Source organism: Epinephelus lanceolatus, chromosome 8 (genome assembly GCF_041903045.1).
Source record: "Epinephelus lanceolatus isolate andai-2023 chromosome 8, ASM4190304v1, whole genome shotgun sequence".
In the NCBI taxonomy this organism is placed as follows: domain Eukaryota; kingdom Metazoa; phylum Chordata; class Actinopteri; order Perciformes; family Serranidae; genus Epinephelus; species Epinephelus lanceolatus.
In genome coordinates this window covers 33,465,440-33,485,611 of record NC_135741.1, presented here as the reverse complement: position 1 = coordinate 33,485,611, position 20,172 = coordinate 33,465,440, and the positions used below count along the sequence as shown (strand labels likewise).

Below are 20,172 nucleotides of genomic sequence, written 5' to 3'. Positions count from 1 at the left end.
TCAAAGTATAGTAGCCATAACAAATGTCATAGAAAGTCATAGTATAGTACGTCATGAAAAATGTCAAGTATAGGACGTCATAAAAGACTTTTAATACAAAATGTACTAAAGTTATAGTATATCACGCTGTAAAAAATGTCATAGTATAGAATGTCATAAAAAACTCAATGTGGCATGTCATAAAAATCAAATGTAACAAAAAAAGTCATTCTTATGAAAAAGTATTCATAAGAATGAATACTATAATATGTCATGAAAATGCCATAGAGTCATAGTATAGCATGCCATAAAAAATGTTATAAAAAAGTTATCGTATAGTGTGTCATGATAATGTCAATAGTAAGTAATATTATAGTATGCTGTGAAAAATGCCATAAAAATGTCATAAATAATTCATAGTATGTCATAAATAATGCCAAAAAAGTTATAGTATAGTATGATATAAAATGTAATTGAAAAGGTGACCATACTCATAGAACTGAACTTGAATTTGTTTTTGCTAACACACACATCAACGTTCACCATATTCTCATGATTCAAAGCAAACTTCATCCCAACGAGTGTTTTCAGGTGTGAAGCACAATGATCAAACAGCAGGATACACACTTTATGATTTTATGTTCTTTCTGTTTATTAAAGTGCTCTGGAAAAAGATAGAAAGATTCGTATTAGAAATATTAACAAACTTACTGATACAAAAGTGAGAGCTACAAAAGTGAAAAGCACTTTGAGAGAGGAGGTGACAATGCTTTATGAGAAACAGAACTTACAACCTGGGCTGTTTGTCTTACTGGGTTTACTGGGACTTTGGAAACATACTATATCTGTTTCCATTTCCTGTATTAATACATGGATTAAAGAAAATTAGACTTCATGTTGTACTGGAATGCATTTTCAATAATTTTTAGCTCTATTTAAATGTATAAACACTTCACAGTACTGTCAGTACTTCTGACCAATCACAGGCTGAGTTAGAGAATCATATGTTTTTTCCATCACAAAAAGAATTAACTGAAGAACTTATTAAAGTAAAAAAAGTACCAAATAGATTTATTTTCAGCAATGATACATTGTAAACAGGTTAATAAACATATAGACTTTACAAAATACATCTTCAAGCATCACGTATATACACATAGAGTTTAAGGAATGATTGCCTTTTAGAGCTCAGTTGGTCCTCTAGAGTTACAACAGGTGATGACATCATCACCCTGACACAATCTGTCGAGCCAATTTCATCGTGTATATATTATCATCTAAAAACTATATGTGAACAGATATGTAAGGTAGGCCACCTTAAAGTATTCAGCATAGACTGAGCAATGGCAGACTCGTAGCAAACGGACCGAAGTCTGAAAAATTAAATTCCTCAACATACACAGACCATTATAAATCCCCCACAGCCCACACACATCGGTCTACAAAACGTACGCAGAGATCAGCTATGGCTTAAACGACATTTTGGAAAAACAGACACTGAAGACATCTGAGCTGTGGTCTCTTTGCCTGGAATGAATATCACCTCCTCACATTCCTGACGTGTCATCCAACGCACTGACTCCATGACCGCGGGACAGAGGCTATGTGACACTACATAATTCAATCAGTCCATCAATCAAGGGTCACACGCTGCAGACAGCAAAGACAATGGTCAATGTGTGGCTGCAATGAAAATGCACAAATCACACATTTGTGCCAGTATGTGATTACATCATCACCATGATGTAAACCTTGAAAAATAACATGTCTGTACATTAATGATACCAGAGTTTAAGGCACAGTCTGTACAGTTGGGCCACTATTGCCGATGTAAATCTGCTCTTTCCCAGGATGCACCTACATATTATGTATTTGCCATTCATTCATGACATCACATCAGTACTTTCTGATGTGATAAACAGGATTTGGGAAAGTTTGATTTAACAGATATTCTCAGATTTTTCTTTTTTAGAAAAGGGCAACTGATCCTTTACCTCTACTGACAGAACTTGCTTTTGCTGTTTATAAAGTAGTAGATGTGTCCCTGCCATCTGTCTTAAAGATTAAAAAGTGCTAAAACAGACCATCCTGATGATGTAATAACTGCCATCCACGACTGACCTTCAGAGATTTAGTCCATGTTTATCCCATGGTTTGCATTTCCTTCTTCTGATGACCAGTCAAAAGGCCAGTTTGCACTGCATACAAAATGAAAACACACAGAGACAATCCTGGACCACTAGTGGTGCCAAACTCCATTCAAAACCCCACCATTTTACACATTTGAACATGACATAATATTTTCTGGGGTATTCTACAAACTCCTTATTAATGCTATTAACTCTAACATTAAAAACGTAGGTAGGTTACTTGTGTAACCCTGGTTCTCTGGGTAGCATGAGTGAGTCTGATTAGGCTCAGATTATTCTATGGAATTTCAAAGTGTCGAATAAATTGTCAATTATTTTTTATAAATTAACAAAACAACAATTTTTATGAAATACTATTTAATATATACTTCAATTTTATTTTTATTTAACATTTGTTTAATTATAGAATTTACTTCAAAATGTCCTTTTCAAAAGTCTGTTTTTAAATGTTATGTTAGCATTTTTCAAAATGATAAAATATTACAAAATAGTAAAGAAGAGTGGAGTTGTTGCTGCCTCCTCGCCTTTCAGCCAATCACATGCCTCCATCCTCTCAGCAGACTCAACAACTGCTAGCTAACTAGCTCCTGTTGGCTAAAAAACCCCAAGGTCTATAGATAGGCTTTCTTTAATGTAAATTATCCAGCTAGCAGCTGACGTTAGCACTAGCTTTTCATATCCATGCCAACCTAGCTAGTTAGCTGTGTAGCTACGTAGCATTTGTAGCCTTTCAGACCAGATAAAAGACATGGTTTGGACAAGTTTACATGTTGGTCTGCTGCAGCAGCTAGGTGTTTGATTTAAAATTATTCTGGAATTGTTGTTGCTCCTGCTAATGGGAGCTAGCTGGCTAAATTTGGTAGCTGTTGTTCAGCCTGTACGGATGATTGGTATCGGGTGACCGGCTGAGTGGAGAGGAGCCTGTGACGACTCCAGTGTCACAAAAAGCGATATTTTCAAATGAACGCATCATTGGGGAAAATGCCATTATGATATAAAAACAGACTTCTGCAAAAGGGCATTTTGAAATCAAATATTCTGCACTGAAATAAATAAAGCTTTAATTTTTGAAGTTATTTCAGAATGTATTGGTCAATATGCTGTGTTCAGTCTATTCATATGATTATTTATTTTATTTAATTGAACACTTTGGGCTTTCATAATTATTCCTCTTTTTCCCCACAAATTTATTCCACTAAAATCCAACATGGAGGACCGCAGCAGAGGAGCTGCTCAGCTCAATATTTAGAATATTATTCTGGAACAATTTAACACATATAAAGGGCCACGTTATGACAGGCATTTTTGAATGGAGTTTGTTGAGACCTTGTATCCATAAAAAACGACACGGCACAGAGCATGGTCGACCTAAAACCAAGACGAAGGAGTCCTTGAGACTTTGCAGATGCCTCGCGCCTCAGAACTCTTCGTCCTCTGAGCTGAGGTAGTTCTGCTTCTTCCTCACGTTCCAGTGTAAACACTGGGCCAGGCTCTCGAACCAGTCGTTGACCGGGTCCCGGAAACAAATGGAAGGAACGGGGAAGCAAGAAGTAGTGATGGTAATACTGGAAAAAAAAAAGAAGAAAAGGTTTTTTGTCACAAAGGTTGCAGTCTGAATGAGGAAAGAACAGTCCAGGTACTTGCAATCATAAAAACAAAAGAGGATGTGTTGACATCAGATCTAGCAACACGACTTCCTCCTGAAGCAACAATGGCCATTTGTTTAAGTTTGTTTAAGTTTGTTTCAATTACTCAAAATGACTGGCAGCTCATTTCAAGAACCAGGAAGGTGATTATCTCTAGAGTTGCATAAAGGAAGAAGCTGGCCTCTGTATGCGGGACACTCCTGGCCTCAAGCCCATTAAGCAGGTTGATAAGGTTACGTGACAAAGCCTGTAAGTGTTGAGGCAGCTGCTGGGAGAGTTAAACTTATTATCCATTACAGAGTCTCTGTGCTTTGTTTTGCTCCATTCACTCAGCGTCACCCTGACTGTTTCTGTGAGTTGGCTGTTTGTGTGGCTGTGGTGTGATAATTAGCCTGGTATGTGGACTAACCTGTCTCCGTGGCAGATCTCTTGTCTCTTTCTTCCATCGAATGATACCCAGGCGGTGTTTCTGGCATCACGTGACAGCATTATCTAGAAAACAAGAAGCAAAGAAGAAGTTTGGGATTTTTTTTCAGTTGAGAGAAAACATGTTTTTGCCCTCCATGCTGAAATGACACATACTCAATCATTTTATATCATTTGGGGTTTCAGCCTCTAAAACCTGCATCTCACGAAAATACTAATTCAAACTACAGTCAGATTCCAAATAATTAAAATCTGATATGTAGGACTAACTCAAACAGTTTAAATACCTTGAGCTCCACCCCGGCAGGCACCACGATGGGCCTGAAGGAGAGTGAGTGTGGGCAGATGGGGGTGATCATGATGGCCGGGACGTTGGGATGGATCATGGAGGCTCCTGCTGCCACTGCATACGCTGTACTTCCTGTAGGTGTAGATACTATCACACCTGAGGGGACACAGAGGTGCAGGCACACAGAGAATTAAAGCACAACTATATTACGTCTACATTGCAAACACTGAACCTCAATAGGTGACACCCTAACTTTTTTTAATCAAGACACTTGACCATCAGTAGAGTAGATCAGGTTGTTGATTGTGGCCTGTGAAATGCTGGCTCAATTCTCTTCAATGACTGTGAAAAGATGCTGGATATTGGCAGGAACTGGAACACGCTGTCATAAACACCAATCCAGAGCATCCCAAACATGTTCAGTGGCTGACATGTTTGGTGAGCACACAGGACATGGAAAAACTGGGATGTTTTCAGCTTCCGGGAATTGTGTACAGATCCTCAACATGGGGTTGTACATTATCATGCTGCAACATGAGGTCATGGCGGCAGATGAACGGCTGACAATGTGCTTCAGGATCTCAACAGTATCTTTGCACCTGTGTTTGTTGTCTTATGCCAGCCCATACCATAATCCCACCACCATGGGACACTCTATTCACAAAGTTGGCATTAGCAGACTGCCTGCCCACATGACAGCATACATGCTGTCTGCCATTTGCCGGTACAGTGTAAACCATGATTCATACCTACTGCCGCCACTGCAGTTGAGCAGGTGCCCACTCAAGTCATTTACAACGAACTGCAGTCAGGTCAAGACCCTGGTGAGGACACTGGATGTGGAGGTCCTAGGCTTAGGTGGTTACACATGGTCTGTGGTTGTAAGGTTGGTTGGATGTACTGCCAAATTCACTGAAACGACTTTGGAGATGGCTAATGGTTGTGAAATGAGCATTTAATTCATGGGCAACAGCTCTGCTGGACATTATTGCGGTCAGCATGCCAATAGCACGCTCCCTTAAAACTTGCAACATCTGTGTCATTGTGTCGTGCGATTAAACTGCATGTTTTAGAGTCACCTTTAAGTGTGACCAGCCCAAGGCACACCTGTGTGGTCATGATAATGCTGTTTAATCAGCATAATGATATGCCACACCTGTCAGGTGAATGGATTGTCTTGGCAAAAGAGAAGTGCTCACTAACACAGATTTAAACACACTGGTGAACAAAAATGTGAGAGCGATAAGCCTTCTGTGTCTGTAGAAAAAGTCTACATCTTTTATTTCAACTCATGAAAAATGGGACCAAAAACAAAAGTGTTACTTTTATATTTGTGTTCAGTGTAATAACCAGGCTGCATGACCTCATGCAACCTGGAGTTTCTCTGTGTGAGTGAAAGAAACTCAAGGACATGACACAATATGGATGATTCATATTCAAAAGCTACTAGTGACTATTTTTACCAATGGGAATCAACACAGTGGCCATGTCTACAAACTGCTGTACGAAATACTCTGCTTGCTGGGAGGTGAAGGTCAGCCAGAGGTGCAGAGACTAAACATTGCCTTATCTGCAGACCATCTTGTTTGGGCTGTCAGACAGGTTTTAGTCAGACAATATTAAATACTGCTAAGTTATGTGAATGTTTGGCAGCTTCACCCCCGTACGACACTGATCTGATTAATGTGTCAGCACTCTCTGACTCCTATTAAATGTTGGTGGCACAGTGCAAACCAGACTGACCGCATCTCAGTATTTACATTTCCCCAGCCTGCTGAACATCAAGACAGATCATCTGCCCACTCACCGTCTCCCTGCACGGTGGTAATGAGGTGTCCGTCCAGGAAGAGGTCGACATTGGAGAGATAGGAGGAGGGGCCTCTGTCCACCACCACCTCGTTCAGTACCTGAAACACACAGTTAACCAGTTTTTCCATCAACTTATATGATCTGTGCACAAGGTCACCAACACCTGGTCTGCACACCCACCTCAATACGGGATTTAGATCATTAACCTCATACCTGCAGTCAGAGCTGCATTTCTTGTTTTGAAGCTGATGTCAGTGTTTACTTATGTGGTTTTGTAAAAAGCTTGTGGCTCAAATCCCTCAGGCATCAGAGTAAGTCATTATGTTGACATCACATGCCTGAGCTGTTTTGGCATGTTTACAGCGTGGACTGCGGCTATAGTAAAACTGCATCCTGCGGCGACAGTCCCCATTGGCTGCTCCCATTGTAACAGTGAAAGAAGTATGTCACTGCAGGAAAGATTCTTTTGAAAGTGGCACAATATGACCAGAGAAAACATAGGGAGGAAAGGGCTGTGGCATTTGTTTTTCTTGCTTTTGCTTTTCCGCAGGAAACAATATGGCGGCTAGCTGGTAAACAATCTTGACTTACAGTTAAACAGTAAACTAAAATATGTCCCTGAAAACATTTGAGGCAAGAAACAGGCACCACAGTAACAGAATCTTGGTTCATATTTGATCAACACTGCCTAGTTTTACAGTTTGATCAGAGTTTGAGACAAAGACAGAGACGGGTGGGTCCATCTCTTGATCCGCTTCTACATTCACTGTGTCCGTGGTGGCGGGCACACGAAAATGCAAAAATACAATCTGTAGTGTAAACAACAGCCTAAGAGCCAGCGAGAATCTGCTGGCTGAAACAAATAGGGGATTTGAGGTCATTTGACTCGTTTTACCAGAACGTGCACAGAACTTGAGGAAGAGCCTGGCTCAACACAGTAAGCTGACAACCACCTTAGTGGTACCCGTTATTGCTGACTGGGGATTTAAGGTGTGTTAAGGCAGCTAAGGAAAGCCTGCATCTGTTGAACCTGCTTCATGGTACACCCCTCAGGACTCGTGTGAAAATCAGCCACGTGAAGTGATGAACAGAACCTGTTTTTTAACATCTTGGCAAGGACAGTGAGAAAATAATGTTGGCAAAAGCTCAAATGCTTTTAATGTGTTCCACAGAACTGATTTAAGCTGCAGTTAATACCTGATACTGCACGGCTTTCCGGCTGCTTTCGATGTCTCCATTAGTCAGGATGATGCCCTTTTCATCCACTCTGGCTTTCTTCTCCCAGTTGTCTTTGAGCACCCGGACCTTTAAGCGGCTTCTCAAGACGATGGCAGCATTACCTATAAACAATACATACAGTACATCACATGCTTTGCAAACAGAACAGGAGTGTATATATATATGATATGAAAAGACAGAGGCTGATAGACAGGTTAGAGAACATACAGTACCTTCAATGATTTGGGTGACCTGAGACTGGTAGGTCTCAAATTTGAAGGGTGTCAAGAAACCCAGGGAGCCCAGGTGGAAGGCCATAACTGGTGGAACGCTCTCCTACAAATATTCAAAGGAAGGAGAGGACTGTAGTGTCATACCAGGTAATGTAAAAACACACAAAGGTTGATTTCAGAGTGACAGTAGGAACACCTGGCTGAATACCTGGAAGAGCGAAGATGCATACAGCAAAGTTCCATCACCACCAAGACAGATGATGAAGTCTACGCGATTAGAGATGTCATCGAGATCTGAGAAAGATATGACAATGAACCTTTTAAATATCTCATTTAAGATGATGATTTTGTATATATATGCCTAGTGTGCATTCAAACATAGCAAAAAATTGATTTTCTTACCATCTCTGAAAGTGCAGAATTTCTTAGTTATGGCCCCAAAGTTTTCATCGTCTGAGATGGCTGGGTCCTCCAGAACTTTCTTTTCCACGTAAACAATCATGTCTTTCACCTACAAAAACACACACACACACACACACACGAAGATTGACATCAAGGAAGAAAGATGGCATCACGCACAGTGGTTTCACAATGATCCCTCACCAGCTGCCCACCCACAAAAACTGCCAATTACTGACAATCCCTGCTAATTATCTTCACTGTTAAAGGCCGCCGGTCATACCTCGGTGAGGAATACGCAGAGCTCTTTGAAAGGCTGAAGCAGACTGGCATCTCGTATCTTCTTGATGACAAGGACACTTTTTGGCGGCGTGTTCCACGTCAGTCTCTGGCTGGCGGGGTCCTGAATGTGCCTAAAAACACACACACACGCACAATGTTTACCTCAGTGGGCTAAAACAGACTCAACAGTCTCTAGAATAAGGATTCCCCCTTTACATTACATCAGCATTGAACAGAGCGTCCAGATCTTGGCTGATGTAACATCTGTTAACTAACCTACTGCTCATCACACCCTGGACTGCTTAGTACCTATCCAATTAGAGTCACAAGTTTAAGGTCTGACCTGTAGCCACATACTGTTGAACCCCATGTGTCGTCTGCAGGGCCTTCAACTCATCTCAACCCCGCAGAGATGTCTAAACTTTGAAAAGGGCAAGATAAAAATGCGGGAGTGGTGTTTTGAGAGGAAAAAAAGAGAGGCAAAAATTTCTCTAAAACTCAGCTCTTAAAACCAAAGCACATTCTAAGATAGCAGCTGAAGAGCCACGAGTTGTGAGGATGAACCCAGTGGAAAAAGCACATGAAAAGGACATAAAACGACTACACAAAAGGTATGAAAATTGGAGCTCCCTGGGGCTGAAACAAAATGAAAACCACATGGAAAATGAGCTAATGTTATAGCTGGAAATAGCCACAAGATGTAGGATTATTTCACAATGCCAAAGTCTGATAACAGCCTTCATCAGTTAAAGCTCTCTCTGTCACACATATATATGGCAGTTACTGAGTCAAATTGATAGTTCTTAGGGGCAGGGTTACACAGACATAGGCCACCCGCCCAAAGACTCTTGTGCTGTGTTTGATATCCATCATCTCTGCTTTAAATGGCTTGTAAATTAGCATTGGTATTATACACTGACATTTACACCAATCACATGTGGAGAGCTGAGGTTTCAAGCCTGGTTGCACTAATCAGTGGACATCACTGAGATGAGATGGTCAAATGAGGAGATGATGCCTTCAGGAGCTAAATACTTAAAAGAAAACGAACATAAAATTAAAACTTTCACGCAACACTTCTGCACAGCTTGATAACCAACATCATCCGTCAATGCTGCATTCACGTCATGCCGGTTTTACTGTGAACACCAGCTGATAGCCTCCCATAATGGTGATATTATCAAACAAGTTTATCTTTGTTGGGCTCTGATATCTCCCCTCGGCCCATCAGATTTCAGATTTCGGCTGCACATTCAGCCTATCTACGACTGCAAATATTAAAAATGATCAGTATTCCAATCAAAGCTGCAGGGTTTCTTCCTACATGAGGATGCTGCCCAGAGAACATATCAGTGTTTGGTGTGAAAACCTGCAGACTCCTGCAAACCCTCTATGACACCAAACTAGGGCTGAACGATATGCAAAAAAACCTGAAAAACTTGAAACTTGAAAATCTGAAATATGATTTGTAGCACAAGACAACTCTGTACCACCACAATGCTTCATGTGTAAACGTATATTGTGACTCATTTTAACTTTATAAAAAGCAGCCCCACACCAAACAGCTTGAGATCAGCAAATACACACCACACACACGCACACAAAACTCTTCAGTCCCAACGTATAACATAACAAAGCAGAATTATTATAAACATATCCTGTTCCTGTTTTTCGTTCAGTCAAAAAGTACCGTCAAACAACGAATAAACAGAAAAACACCACAAACTAAAGCTTTAAAATAGCCACAGATAATCCACAAGGCAGTCATTGTTAGCATCAGATTGTCTTGTACTGCACAGGTTATTGTGGTATCTACAATGTTAAAACAGGTGCCACATCAAAATATGACAAAAACGCTTCTTAAATTAGGCGAAACTGATTAAACTGACCATGGGCAGGTACAAAGCGAAAGCCCGGTTTCACAAACAAATACAGGATACAAAGCAAAACTTCATTAACATCTGAATCAGCGTACGGCTGTGATCTATTCATGGACTGTTTCTCCTCTGACCACCTCAAAGCATCTGCGTCCTGACCTTCCCCTTTCATTCAGAAAACCCCCTGCTCTGTCCACACCACAATGCCATGCTCTTACAACAGCCAGTCTGTGATAACACGCCAACACTGCCACTTCTTCAGTGTTACAGCTACCGCTTGACATGGTATGACTAAACTTTAAACCCACATCAGTCTTCAAAGGCTATCAGCCCAACCCTGAACACACAGGACGAATACACAGTTTTGCTTTTTTCATTCAAGCCAAGCTGAAGTTAGAATAATTTAAGCATGACATCAGTTTGATATTAGTCTCTCTGATCAGCTGGCTCCATGCACTGCCTGTTGGCGCCAATATTTCACCTATCAAACATCTCTCTGTTAAAGAGGAGACAGGGAAGATGCTCTCACCATTTCCACACTTTGTTCTCGTTGTTTTTCCCAGGGCTGTCCTGCAGTACGAGCTGGTTGAACTTCATGGCTGTGCTCATGTAACGAGGATGCTGCTTCAGGCTGACTCAGCGGGAGAACGGGGCTCCGGCAGCACGGCTCATTCTACCTCTAACAACTTCCTTGATTGCCACACATTGTGAAGCAGCTGGAGCAGCTGAGTCAGTTCACTTCTCGCGGTCAAGCTGTGAGTCAGCCACACGGGCCTGTCTGAGAGGCTGAGCGAGGCGGAGAGTCTCTTCAGGAACTGTGGTTGAGCTCCAGGATCAGCTAACCGCCCCCCTGGGCTGGATCCACTGAGGCTATATTTGTCCCAACGAGGACTTAGCGCTTAACCGTCCTGGAGCATTCTGCTGCTCAATTAAAGCTCTCCCTCATCTTAGTGTTGACTTTATCTCTGCTCACGCCCACTCTGCTGTGCTGGACCCGCCCATTTCAGGAAAGGGCTTTCCTTATTGGACAGGTGTGATTTATTGACACACAACAATGGCACGCTGTTCCTGAAACTGGTATGCCCACTATAATGACAGGTATTATAACTCAGTGAGCCAACTATTGTACCACGTATTCTTCTTTATTCAAGAATTATGTAATAACTTTAATTACGTAAAATAACAACGGAGGATGGATGCTACAAGAAAAACACATGCTGTATTACTGTATAACAATGTGTCTATTACTTTGGAGTTTACATCTCTATTTATTATTACAATTAATTAGAAAAAACCTTGTTATCTTCCTGTTAATTTTAAGAAATAATATCACCATTGAAGAACAATAAACTGATGCGTTTTTATGTAAAGCCAGAAAAATTCCCTTTTTTATTTTATGACCCTTTTTTGAGAAAAGACAATGCAGCCCGATGCCCCGCAGGAAGAGGAAGTGCAAGGTGAAATATCCCAACAGGGCTTCATGGGTGAATGATGTAATCAAGCATTATGGGAATATAACAGGATGTAGTTGAACTTCCTAATGCCTCACTAAAGTCACTATTATAGTTTAAGCAGTTCACCGGTTAACCATCTGTAAACTGCTTTTTACTCTCACAGGCAATTTCATTTTACGTTTATCCATTGAAAATGCTGTTGTAATAATCAGACACTTTGCTTTCCAAAAGAATACTCTTTTCAATAAATAAATCATTCGCTGACTTTTATTGAGTGAGTTATTGCCATGTTTTGTTGGATAATGTGCAATGATCATAATGCACGGTGCAAATAGAAAAGTATTTCAACGGCATTTAAAACATGATTTGGTTATTGAAAAATGTTTGTGATCTTTAAATCACTCTTACAATAAAGGTAATATTTTTGGAAGGAATGATTAACCTTAGAGATTAAACTGTGCTCAATTTTGGCTCTGTTTTCTTACTTTTAGACTTGCAGACTGGTCTAAATTCCCGTTTAAATGTCAGGGAACTCCGTTGTTAGGAACATCCCCGGTAGCTACCATTGTGCTACGTCAGACTATTCACTGGGTCAGATTACAAAGACAAAACAACATCTACGTAATGTGCTTCTTACGGGGGAAAGTCTGCATTTATTATCAAGCAGTGCATCAGTGTGGAAACCATGGCAGAAAGTTTCATTTTGCATGGTAACATGATAATTAAGGTGGTGATAAAGTAAGAAACAAGATATATAAATTCTCTGGCTTGATTCATTCTATGAGGAATAGGTAGAAGTAAGCATGCTGTGTGCATTCAGTGGTATGTGTGCCATCTGCAACACTTGGCAGAGTGTCAGTTTCTACGTAAATCGAATTACATAATAAAGACATCATGTAGAACATAGGATACAGACAAGGCTGGCTCTTGTGTGTTGTTTCAGGGTGTGTTTGTTGCGTCTTCAGGGCGTCCTTACATTATTGGAACGGGTGGAGATTCTGTCTGTTGTCGAATGAACAATGCTCTCCAACAATAAAAGTCAACAGCAATACCAAACATGTGCCCATCTATACCTTGAGTAGTATCACAACCACACCCTCCCACCTAGAAAGAAGAGAGTTTTCAGTTTGGATAGTCTAAACTTTGCCTACTTCACTTGATCGTTGGTGCCAAATCACCTTTTGTGTTGTTTGTGTTGTTTGTTTGCACTGTTTTTCTCCGTGGAACTAGATCTTCCTGAAAGAGCGACAGCCTAACCTTTATTTTGGAGTAAAGATAGCATGGTTTTACTACTTTTAACTTGTCTAGCAGCTTTGAGGAGGCTAATCCATCAATTACAGCTGCCTAAGACAAACAGTGCCGGGAGCCACTTACGTGATTGAGGGAGTCAAGAGGCCAACAGTCTGACAAGGCTTTGATGAGAAAACATCAAGAGGTTTTCATAGATGTGCAGACTGAGTCATTGAGAAGATTTATGCTACAGTTTCACCTGCTGGACAAATTAAAATGAATACCTCTTGGCTATTAGTCAATCCTCTGCAACAATTAAATACCTAAGTACCTTTGTGAAGTGTTCAGCCTCTGTTGATAGCGTACTGTATTGCATGATAAAACAAGATATGGTGTATTGCTAAATATATTGCATCGACAGAATGACCCAACGCCTCTCTTGCGCAAGATTAATCAAATAATTGAATAATAGATCATTGCAGCATCTCAAATGAGAGTTTATCTTTATTTAATTAATCCTAAGTGATAGCAAACTAAAGATATAAAGATCTGTCTCAATATTATTTGTGTGAACAGACTGGCAATCTGAGTGTTGATGTGCAATCTGCAAATATATAACACCTTCAACAAATACAAAATGATTTGCAAACTCAAAAAACTATTTTGCAGATGTAAAATGGGTTAGCAAATACACAAACAAATTTTACAAATAAAAAAACATCAGTGAACACGTTATTAATTTACAAATAAACAAAAAGAATTTGGGAAGATCTTGGTAACTTTAACAACTTTCGAACAGATATTTCTGAATACAGTTTTTTGTTTGTGAATCTCAATTTTACGCTTGTGTATTTGAGTCTTTTTTTTTGTATTTAATATTTTTTATATTTGTGGAAGTTGTTTTACATTCACAGATTACATATTTACACATGGGTTGTCAATCTCATCACACAAATAATACTGAGACAAACCAGCTGCACATAAATATCTTTGTTGGACAAATGAATCTCAAGGTCTTCGTCACTATCTTTAAGTCTCCATCAAAAAGCTACTAAGCAAGACTTTGTGTCAAAGTATGGTTTGTCTGAACCCCAAAATTCCTAACAGTCAGAGAGTAAAGTATTAGGAAAATTACCTTATGTTTTATTGTTTCGGCTCTGTACTCTGGCACATGGGATCTAAAGCGAACAGTGACTATGGAGGTTAAAAGTGTCAGCTCTCAGCTAATGGTATAAGTGTTTACATCCACATCAAATGAACAGTGCAGGGATTTGTGGGCATTTTAACACATAGTTGCCCAATTTTAGGGTGTAAATAAATAATTGGACAAATTACCATAAACTTAAATAAACTTATCATATACTACAGTACATCTCACTGTAGAGGTACTTTGTATCCTCCCAGATGATGCTCTGTCAGGTCTGTATTTCATGCTCGTTTCTAGGGCTTTGTATCTTTAGTAAAACATGAACACTGGGGCCAATATGATACCTGAGGTTTGGTCTCAATGTACTATTTGATACCCTACTTTGAGACATATTTTTCTCTAAAAAAAAAAAAAAAAAAAACCCCAGAAAACTTCACAAAAGAACCCACTGAAAAGTGAAAGTGACACATTTCAGTTGGTATGCGACTCTACTGGTTTCAGGGTCTGTTTAACTGTCATTCTGGTCTTCAGTAAGTAAGTCAAACACATGCTCAGTTAGAATGAAGTCAAGTAGAATCGTCAAGACTAAACTAGGCAAGTTGAGAATATTTACGCTTGAAGAAAATTCCTGCGCCGTCTTGTTTGAAAGTTTAGGATTATTGTCCCACCACACTGCTAACCTCATGGTCACTACGAGACAAAACAGCAGATAAAATCCAAAGTGCTGAGTGCAGAGACAAAATCGTGCTTGATCCTTAATACTTTTTGTTTTCACATCACTTTACCTGGTATGGTATTGAATGTAGACGTTTGACAGATGCATGTGTGTACGGAGACATGATTGTGTAACGTGTGAGCACGCTTCGACAAGTCCTCAATATTATGATGGGTCTTTTGACAGATGCATAATTACAACCTGCCAAACACTGTTAATCAAATCCACAGAACCTTAAGTTTGGAAAGATGCCAACTCCTTGATGCTGCATGTAAAGAATAAGTATGTTTGTGGTGTTGTCATACAGTTGGCAATACTTTTCTTTTTAACCAACTTTGAAGTTACATCAGAGGATATTATGAAATTTGAGAAGGTTGGGTTCAGTTTCTCACAAACAACCAGCTTAGGAGAAGTAAAGCATAAAGATTGGTGAGCTACAGTTACTCTACATAGAAACAAGTGAGAGTGGTGTCACTTTGTACCATGATGCTCAGCAGCACGGTCTGTCCGTACAAGAAGAAGTACCTATTTTTGTTGACTTTTAAGACAAAAGTAAACATACATCAGCCAAAGTATAAAACCACTGACAGATGAAGTCAGTAACATTGATTATTTTGTTACAATGCAATGTTCTGCTGGGAAACCTTTGGTCCTGGCCTTTATCACCATCCACCCAAACACCATTGCAGACCGCGTACACCCTCTCATTGCAAGGGGTGCTTGATCCGTATCAGTATCTGGGTGGGTTGAGCGCATTAAGTGGCATTCACATAAATGCCAGGACCCAGATTTCCCAGCAGAACACTGCACTGTAACCAAATGACCAATGTTATTCACTTCACCTGTAATTAGTTTCCATGTTTCGGCTGATCAGTGTTAAGTGCATGCTCGATGGCATATTGTCATGTCCTGTATATTTTGGATATCTGCCCGATTTAATGATCAGACCAGTCTTTGCTAAGCTACAAGCTAAAGTGGTTAGCTGGTGTCTGAGGTGTTGTGCTCTATAATGGCTGCCACTGTTAATGTTAAACTCGAAACCGCTCAAGTTGAAACTGAATTTTTTTTGTTGGTGAAGTAAAACTTTAACAAGGAGAAGACATTCTGTTTATTTTTAGCATGTAGAGAAACTGCACCAGAGCACTGATGAGGAACGGGTCGCCAGATACTTGTTTTTAAACACTTAAGATGTGGCGTTACTTTGCATCCCATTGACTATCAATAGGGAGGAAGCTTGTGTGACTAGATCGGCATACAGCTGCACTGGCCTCGCCTTGTGTTGTTGTATGTTAAATTCCTTGTCTTTTTAACATTTTATCAAATTTCAACATGTTAACCAAAGTTTTAACCAGATGAGTAAGCACAACCTGACACAACATCAGAGTCCTGCCCAATAGGATCTAAAAGCAACAGCAAATGGCTGTCACGGTCTCTGGTGCTGCACAGATTAAACTGTCACTGCTATGTTAAGTTGTACATTCACTCGTGCCTGGGCAAAAAACACACGAGTATAAAAACTGATGCAGAACCCATTTCCTCAGCCCCACTTACATTACTGTGTGTGGATTCTGGAGCATGCATGCCTTCGGGCCGAATGTGGTCACAGGGCTTGGTCCATGAAGCGACTGAGTCCTCCTGAAAGAGACAATGAGAAAGGCAAACATTTAGGGCTTAAAATAGGGAAGCTGCCGAGCAAGTATGCAAACAATCATCTATCCTATTTGTTAAAGAAAAACAAAATGGCTTTAAAGTGGTCGCTATTTTTAAACTGTAAAGACAAAAAAAAAAGAAGTTTGATTTAGTTTCAGTTGCGAGATAAGTGTTGTGTTCCCATCATTTACAGGATGCTGCAAGCTGAGCTGCAGTGCGCTCGATGTTGCTGAAAATTCCTACATTTCTAAACGCATCTTGATGTAAAATTTCTAATCAAATATTCCACTTTCATTTCTCTGTTTTAAGAAAAAAAGAGAAGTGAAGTCATTGACCAAGACATTTAGAAAAAGCCTACGGATTTCCACAATTTAATTCATCATCAGCAGATATGAGATTATTTTGTACACTGTGTGTACATATTTGTGGTCACCCAGTGACCACAACTGGTCTATCTAATGTAGATAACGTGCCACATGATCTCTGTGACATTTGGTGGTGAATAACGGGTCATTTGCTCATACTGTCTCAAGAAGACTTTTCACAATTCTTGGCAATGGTAATAATGTATTGTGAAAGGTTTGAAAAGCAAACACTTGTATCTATCCTACCTGCAGTGCAAGCACCATATCAGTTAATGATGAAATAAAGCCCAACAGTTTTAACAACCATTACCATTTAACACATCAGATGTCTTTGTTTGCTCTGGAGCTCAGTGGAAAAACCCTGCACACCTTGTCTGTCTTTCGAGACCTTGTTAAAACAATATGACTGTACTGCGGGTGAAAGGTCGCTGACACTGAGCTGTGATGGAGCACTACGAGATCGCCACCTCCAACTACAGAAGCCTTCACGCTACATCACAACCCTCGGCCAACAAATCCTCTTAGCAGTCTGATTCTGTGAATTCGCCATCTGCTGTTTTCTGGCTCTCAAAGCTGCATTCATCAACATTTTCACATGAACACTGAATGAAACGAATAATGTGACGTGTGCTGCTTGTAGTGACAGACACACAGAGAAGCATAACTTCAGCATCTCTGCAGAAATTTTAGCCTCTTTTAGCTCTTTGTTTTGGAGTTAGGAGCCTAGAAACATGAGTCCAATGGAATGAACCATGACCATCAGGTATGACAGGAGGCAACTGTTTACTTTAACATCTTCATAAAGCGAGACAATTCAGCGCTGTGCATCTGTCAGTTTGTTCGGGAGTTCTTCTGCCTGTTAGTGGACAAAATGATTTCATTTAGCTTTAAGAATATGTGCATTTGTTTGTTTGCATCTGTTTCTGTCTCTTTTTTTGGGTGATGTTAAAATAAATCTGAGAGTAGAGAGAGCCTGTCATCAGCTTGTCTTAACCTCTGACTTTATTTCAGGCTTTTAATCAAACTTAGATTCAGATCCAAACCACATTTTAGCCACTTCCCTCATAGTGAGTTTATATAAATCACTGTCTTATTATCACTGAGTAACTGTGACTAATTCATCACCTTTCTAATCCAATTTCTAAGCAGTTGTTTGTTTACCTAAATCCATCACAACGACTTTCTGTCAAATGGCATAAAAATAAGAAGTGTCATTGCCTTATTTGGCTAAACTCAATAAAACTTTCTGTGGGGGTGTATTTCAACATATTGGACTAGTGTAATCTTTTAGTGGTATTTCTCTTCCTCATTTCCACATCACTAATGGGTCAATACTGATATACACTTAAAGGACATGTTAAGACAGACTGGTGCCTTTTCACTTCTTCTTGTGAGGAACCTCATTATTGTTGCCAAAGCACACAAACAAACAAAGCCCTTGCAACATCCGCAGTGAGCAAACGTTTCAGACCTTTGTTTTCTTGAAGTCATTAGTGTGATGGCTGAAGGGACACATGTCCGAGGTGGTGCAACACGGATCGTGTCACAAGGGTATTTCAAAAATGTTTCTCACGCAGCTCAGGGCAACAGCATCTGTTCTGAAATATCACCTCGCAGTAAGCAAGATGGGTAACTGTCTCGTGGCAATGTGCTTCATGGACTTAAAATATATATGAATCAGGAAAAGGCACACCTAGGAATGTTCTTTTGCCAAGTTTGCTACACTTATGTAACACATGTGAAACTGGCATGCCGAGCTAGATAAGATCATAAACAACAGTACTGAAATGAAAACACATCAAAACTAACTTTAGTTCTCACAGAGTCAGTGACAGACAGGGCTAAAGGCTGATTCCACATTTACCAGTAAGACCACAACCACTAAGCTCCTACTCTCTTCGCTGGCAACATAACAAGCTGGTTTCCTGCATGGGGTCGGAAAGAATGTGAACATCCTTGTGACTTATGACTCCAAACATAATAACAGGCTTGTCGGCACCATAACAAATTATGTTCCATGTGTGAGGCCCCTGTTCAACACCCACCTGTACTCAGAGGAGCTGCCGGCTGAGGAGGTGCTCAGGCTGCGTGCCTTCCTGTTGCGTCGAACCAGGTTGCGGCCGGGGACCTCCCCTCCATCACAGGTGGAGCAGCAGTATGGGACAGACTCCACTCGCATCTCCTCTCCACTCTCCATCTCAGACAGCCAGGCTGCAAGCAATCTGACAGGGCACATCAATTATTAATGAAGCTGGAGTCAAATGTAAACAGGCATATAATCATTAGTCAAGCCTGGGCCAAACTCCACTGGGAAAAAGGGCAATTTAAATTATAGTTCATGAAAATTAAAACACTTTACAAATACTTATTAAACGTATTTATGAACTGATAAAATGAGAGTCAGTCTAGAATTCGGCTCTGCTACAATCCACCAGTCCGCACATATTTCTGCTCATTTTCATCTTTTAATGTCGTTTTAATGACATATCTTCAGCAAAGTACATACATGCAACACTGGTCAGTTGACAGATTTTATAAGTCTATATCAAGTTGAAATAAAGAGCTACTAAAATGTTACTTAAATTCTGAGAAACTCTCAAGTGAAGTAAAGTGTAAAACAGCACAAAAGCAGAGTTTCTGTTGTCAGAAATGTGTTACAACGGTTTTAACGAGTTGTGAGGTAACCGGCGCTAATCAGCTGGATAAACCTAGCTTTAATTTAGCTACACAGTTTACAGTTCATCAATTATGATACCCGAGGCAAGCAGTCTTGTTGTCACATAAGAAAGCTAGCTTAGCAAGTTATGAATTCTCCAAAAATCCAATTGTTGTTATCGTTAAGCACAACAAGCTCTCCGCCGACATACACGGCAGTTAAGCGGATGAATGGTGGCGGTTCCAGATGGTAAAATATTCCCGGTGAGCTAACTAAGCTAGTTAGCGAGCCGAGCTAGCAGTTAGACATGTTCAACACAAAGCGCAATATAAGTCATTTCTGAGGCCAACAGTACCTTTCACCCACAACGACACAGGGGACGACACAAGTTCGGAGCGCAGCAAACTGCCGTGGGGATCAGAGCCTCGACATTATTTCATTAGATAACAATGTTACACCATCTTACTTTGCAAGAGCGCTGCTGTCAACAGTCGGCTCATCACTTCCTGATACGGACTGACCAATCACAGACTCGCTTATCGCCGACGTCATGTTGGAAGACCTCACCAAACTGACCAGCGTGTCATAATCTAACTTTGTGAGGGTATCATGACTGTAAGCTAAGACATGTCATTTTAAAGGCTTAA

At 40.3% G+C, this 20,172-nt stretch overlaps 1 protein-coding gene across 3 annotated transcripts; it reads right to left on the bottom strand.

Annotated features, from left to right (window-relative positions):
* Positions 1-606: 606 nt before the first annotated feature.
* nadka (NAD kinase a) lies at positions 607-20,114 on the bottom strand. 3 transcript variants are annotated; one of them, XM_033629407.2, is made up of 12 exons: positions 19,992-20,114; positions 18,915-19,091; positions 16,406-16,489; positions 8,433-8,562; positions 8,153-8,261; positions 7,959-8,044; positions 7,751-7,853; positions 7,497-7,639; positions 6,298-6,397; positions 4,489-4,646; positions 4,185-4,267; positions 607-3,694 (listed from the first exon to the last, which is right to left on the bottom strand). In XM_033629407.2, the coding sequence occupies exons 1-12, from the start codon at positions 20,075-20,077 to the stop codon at positions 3,547-3,549; spliced, it is 1,407 nt and encodes a 468-aa protein (XP_033485298.2). In that variant the 5' UTR covers positions 20,078-20,114; the 3' UTR covers positions 607-3,546. The 3 variants fall into 3 exon arrangements, with proteins under 3 accessions (XP_033485298.2, XP_033485297.1, XP_033485299.1); XM_033629406.2 differs by having other exon boundaries at positions 19,881-20,021; XM_033629408.2 differs by lacking the exons at positions 16,406-16,489; positions 18,915-19,091; positions 19,992-20,114 and adding an exon at positions 10,838-11,539.
* Between the last annotated feature and the right edge of the window lie 58 nt (positions 20,115-20,172).